The following is a 4,672-nucleotide window of genomic DNA, read 5'->3' on the forward strand; positions in this document are numbered from 1 at the left end:
CCTCCCACCCACCCACACACACACACAGATTTTTTTTACCAGCCCCGTTCCATTTTCCTATTTCTATCAATTTCACTTTCTAATTTAGCTCAGCTTTCCTAAATCAACAATTTCTCTGTTTCCTGTTCTCTTGATTCATAGTTCACAATCAAAAAGAATCGAGATATCTTGTTTTTTAAATTTGTTGAGGAGTTCAATCATTTAAGGGGTTGTAATGCAGTAGCATAACTTCATCTGTGTTTTCTTCATTCGGAATTCAAAGGATTGTTCTGGTACCTAGGCTAATTCTACGATTCTGGAATTGGATTTTGAAATTTTACTCTTAATGTAGTAGTGGAACTCCATTTCGGTCTCTTCAATTTTGAAATTCAAATCCTTTCTCTGTGAATCTTGGCTAATTTATGCACTTCTGGGATCTGGGGTTTTAAATCTTGCGTGTGAAAGGTTGAAGTTTAGATGATCTTGAAACCTTGTGTGTCAGAATTAGAATTTATTTGCAGGAAAGAGCAGGTGAAACTGAGGGATAAGATTAGCAAATCACCTTGGCCTCTAGTTATATGCTGTGTTTTACTCAAATGAAGTGAGAATTTATTCTACTCTGTTTCTGAAAGTGTCGGAACTTTCTGGACTTAATTTTGTTTTGTTTATGGGTAAAAAGGAAGGGGGGGGGGGATAAAAAGGGGATGAATAGGGAAAAATCAAAGGGGATTCAGTTTGGGGTTTAATTGTGTTTGAACCCTGAACGGTAGGGTTGAACCGGGTTTAGTAGGGACTAATGGTGGGTTAGTCAAGGGAATAAAAAATGCCCCACTTTCGTCACAGCGAGGGCCTTAAAACTGCCATTTTACTAATGGATGGCAAAAGTGCTTGTTGAATAGCTGGACAATTTTGGCCCTGTTCTGTTGAAGTAATCAGAAGGAAATTGAGGTAGAGTAACCAAAAGTTCAGTTTGATGAGCTGATGTGCTCTAGAAGCAAGAGCAAATGATGGTAAGTGCTTATTGAAGGCATCATTATTAAAAAGATGTATTTATTAAAGGCAATCGCAGAAACTTTCTGGAAGTGTACGAGGCAATAAAGGTGAAGTGTCTATCTCTCCTTAATGCCCAAAGTTATCCAATATCTATAGTAGTGATAGGAGGCAAGTTGAACCTTTGACATGCAGCCAACTGCCAAGTGTACTACTGTTATTCCCAAAAGAAAAAGCATCCTTCTTTTGATGCTATATGATGTTGCTTTGTTGTACATATAGTCTTCATTGCCTCGCCTCTTTAGGTAGATGGTGGATAGAACCTCATCTGCTCTCTCCCTCTTTCACTTTTACTCTTTTCTGTGTTTTGTCCCTTCATATTTGTTGTTTCACTTTCTTTATGCGTGGGTTTGTTGTTTTTTCCTTTTTTCCTTCCAGTTGCAGGTGGTTGAGCATTATTGAGTTGGTTTAGTTGAAAATATTACCAAGTCAATATGTCATGCACTTTCTATTTGCATTCTTATTGTAATTGAAGTCATTGACCTACAAACTGAGTTGTATATCATTCGGCTTGGTGTCTAATTGTTTGTATCCTGGATTCTGCAGTACTATTATGAACCAGTCACTGGGAGTAAATTCCGGTCAAAGACTGAGGTGCTTTATTTTCTGGAAACGGGTGGCAAGCGCAAGAAGGCAATTACTGGAACTACTGGCAGTGGCACTGATGCTACAGTGAGTGAATCAAAACATTAATAATAACGTATCACCTCTATGTTTCAGTCTTCCCTTTGCTACAAAGCAACGTACACCTTCTTACGTGTTTTGATTGTACAATTTCTTTTGCAGCCATCTGAGACTCCCCCAATCAAAAAACAGAAGAAGAGTATCTCGAAAACAAAGAAGGTTACCTCTTTCTACTTTGATTCTGGGAATCCGCCACAGAGCGTGTGCTGGGTTCAAACAGATACTTCCGCAGACACTTGGACACCTTCATGTAATGGCAGCGTGGTTCCTGGAACCCGGAAACAAGAATGGGATGCTGTGTTCTTAAGTGTATCAAAGCTGAAGCGAAGGAACACACAAACAGGGAGATAGGCGGCTCTAATGTGTACTATACACTAACAGTGAACAAACCTTTTTCTGGATCTATCTAGACTAGATAGCATGTCGAATGCCCGCCTGAATTTGCCTTACTTCTTTTGGTTTTAGCTAAGGGGTCTCATAGGTGTTGATAACTTCTTGTTTACTTCTTTTGGTTTTAGCTAAGGGGTCTCATAGGTGTTGATAACTTCTTGTTTTGGCCTCAAGGAATTGGCAAAAGTTGCTTCACCTATATCTGTTCATCATGTAATCTTATGGTATTTTGGAATTAATTAGTTTCAAGACCTTCCGTATTAAGTAAATTACCAATGAATTTGAAGCATTTTAGTAGGATTCACTTAATATTGTTGCAATTGTGAAAATATTGTAGTTATTGAGTACGATGAGGACTTGTGTTACTGTTTGTGAAGTTTGTATCAGATTACATGCTTTTGAGGCGTAGAAGCAATTTTTACTAATTAGGTAGACGATCCACATTACACACCCCTTCAGGTGTGACCTTGAAATCTATGAATACAAGATATTTTGTGCATTAGGTTGATTTTTTTAAATTAATTACTAATTACACTATATTATATGCGCATAGATGATTAGATCACTCGTATAGGTTGATTTATTCTTGGTGTATTGTAGTGTAATTTCATTTTATTCCGTTACATATTTGTAGAGCTTCTCTCAAACTTTAGTGGGTAAATTTATCAAAAATATCGATTAACTTTTTTTTTTGGGTCAAACAAAAATCACAAACATAATTAACCACACAAAATAAATCAAAAAGATGTATCGCAAACAACCTCTTTTAACTTTTACAAGGACATGATGCATCTTGAGCTTACCGATGACATGACCTTAGATAAGAGTGTTTGAAGGTCACGGATTTGGTTAGAAGGTTAGTCGGTAGTAGAGCATGCTCTCGCATCTTGTCCTTACCGTGGACATGACCTTAGATTGAACGATTTAGTGCTTGCATCTTGTGCTTACTGGGAACATCACCTTAAGTTCGTCGTGAATTGGGATATAAGGTTAGTTGGTAGTTGAACATTCTGTTGCATCTTATGCTTATTGCTTAGAGGGTTTGTTGGTCGCGGATTAGGATAGAAGGTTAGTTGGTAGTTGAACATTATCTAGCTTCTGTGCGAGATAGGCTTGATGGTCGTACATGTATCTACTTTCTTACCAGTCGTATTAGCATTATTGTTGTGGTTTCTTGTCCTTCGATTTCAATTATCACTTGTTCTTTTGTGCTTCGGTTATCCCATCATTTCATTGTCGCTATTGTTCTTTCTTTTCTATGTTGTTTTCTACTTTTCGTTGTTAGTGCTTCCGTTTCTGTATTCCCTTTTTTGAAATACTTTGCTATGCTTTCTAATTTGAGTTTCTATCAAAAACAACCTCTCTATCTTTACAAATGTAAGGGTAAAATATGCGTACACTCTATAGAAGATAATGAGATCAAGGAGATGTGTGGATGTTGTTTTGATCAATTGTTCAGTTCAAGCTAGAAGATCAACATTTTGTATCTCCATACCTTTGTGCACAATAGAGATTATAGCTACACTTGTAGAGTTAGGCCGACAAAACTTGTGCTAAATTTTGGATTATTTTGCCTCTTTATCCTTTATTCAACAAAAAATAAATAAAAGCTAGGTCTATTTTTTATTCATCATTGTATTTGAATGCTATGTAATTATTTCTCTTATTATGTATTGTACATGCCTTTCTTCTGTGTTTTGTGTCTGTATTTTTGAAAATGCGTTTGATATGCAAGGGTCTTTCTGAAATAACCTCTTAGGAGGAAGGAGCAAGGTGTGTGTTTATTCTATCCTTCCAAAACACCACTTGTGGGATTACACTGGATATGTTGTTGTTGATTGCTGCGTTATAGCAAATGCATCTGAAAATGTGGTTATTTTCTCTAGTTTTTACTTTTGATATTGGAGTTTGAATTAGAAATTATTTCACAAACTAGAGAATGAAGATACATGGAAACCTTTTGTTGATGGCATCAAGGTTCTTGAAACCCAAAAACAAGAATAGGATGCTGTCTTCTCAAGCGTATCGAAGCTGTAGAGATAAGAAAAAACAAACAGGGAAAAATAGGCAGCTATCTGAACTCTTCTCACTATCTATCTAGAACTACATAATGTGTCAAATGCCATATGAATTTGCCTTACTTTTTTTTTTTGGTTTTCACAAAGGGATCTCATAATAGCTCTTGAGAACTTCTTGTTTTTTTGCATCACCTAAAGTTTGTTCATGATGTTTTGGTTCCATTAAACTCTTATTTCGAAATAAATTAGTTTCAAAGACCAATAAATTTGAAGCCTTTTATCATAGGATTGACATATGTGGTCTTTATCTTAATGCTTGTGAAGTTTTGTATCAGATTACATGTTTGAACCGTGGAAACAGTCATTAATTAAGTAGATGATTTATATTACATCTCTTGAGGTGTGACGTTTTTTCAAATCCTACGTAAATACGAGATACTAAGTAATTCTAATTTTTGGTGCTTCTTTCTTACCTTAAAAAAGGGAGGAAAAAGTAAGGATATGGTCCCCCATGTGATGAAGAAAGGCAAAGTCCATAAATACACAAATCA

The 4,672-nt window shown here is 36.1% G+C and overlaps 1 protein-coding gene across 1 annotated transcript in view; it reads left to right on the plus strand.

The window, feature by feature from the left end:
- LOC107002913 (methyl-CpG-binding domain-containing protein 5-like) overlaps nt 1–2,420 on the plus strand; it is a 5,261-nt gene extending 2,841 nt beyond the window's left edge. The window contains exons 2-3 of the mRNA XM_015201120.2: nt 1,576–1,701; nt 1,816–2,420. Coding sequence (XP_015056606.1) covers nt 1,576–1,701; nt 1,816–2,064 — 375 coding nt within the window. The 3' untranslated portion in view covers nt 2,065–2,420. The remainder of the gene's footprint in view (nt 1–1,575; nt 1,702–1,815) is intronic.
- The last annotated feature ends 2,252 nt before the right edge of the window (nt 2,421–4,672 follow it).

This window comes from Solanum pennellii, chromosome 11 (assembly GCF_001406875.1).
Source record: "Solanum pennellii chromosome 11, SPENNV200".
NCBI classification, from domain to species: domain Eukaryota; kingdom Viridiplantae; phylum Streptophyta; class Magnoliopsida; order Solanales; family Solanaceae; genus Solanum; species Solanum pennellii.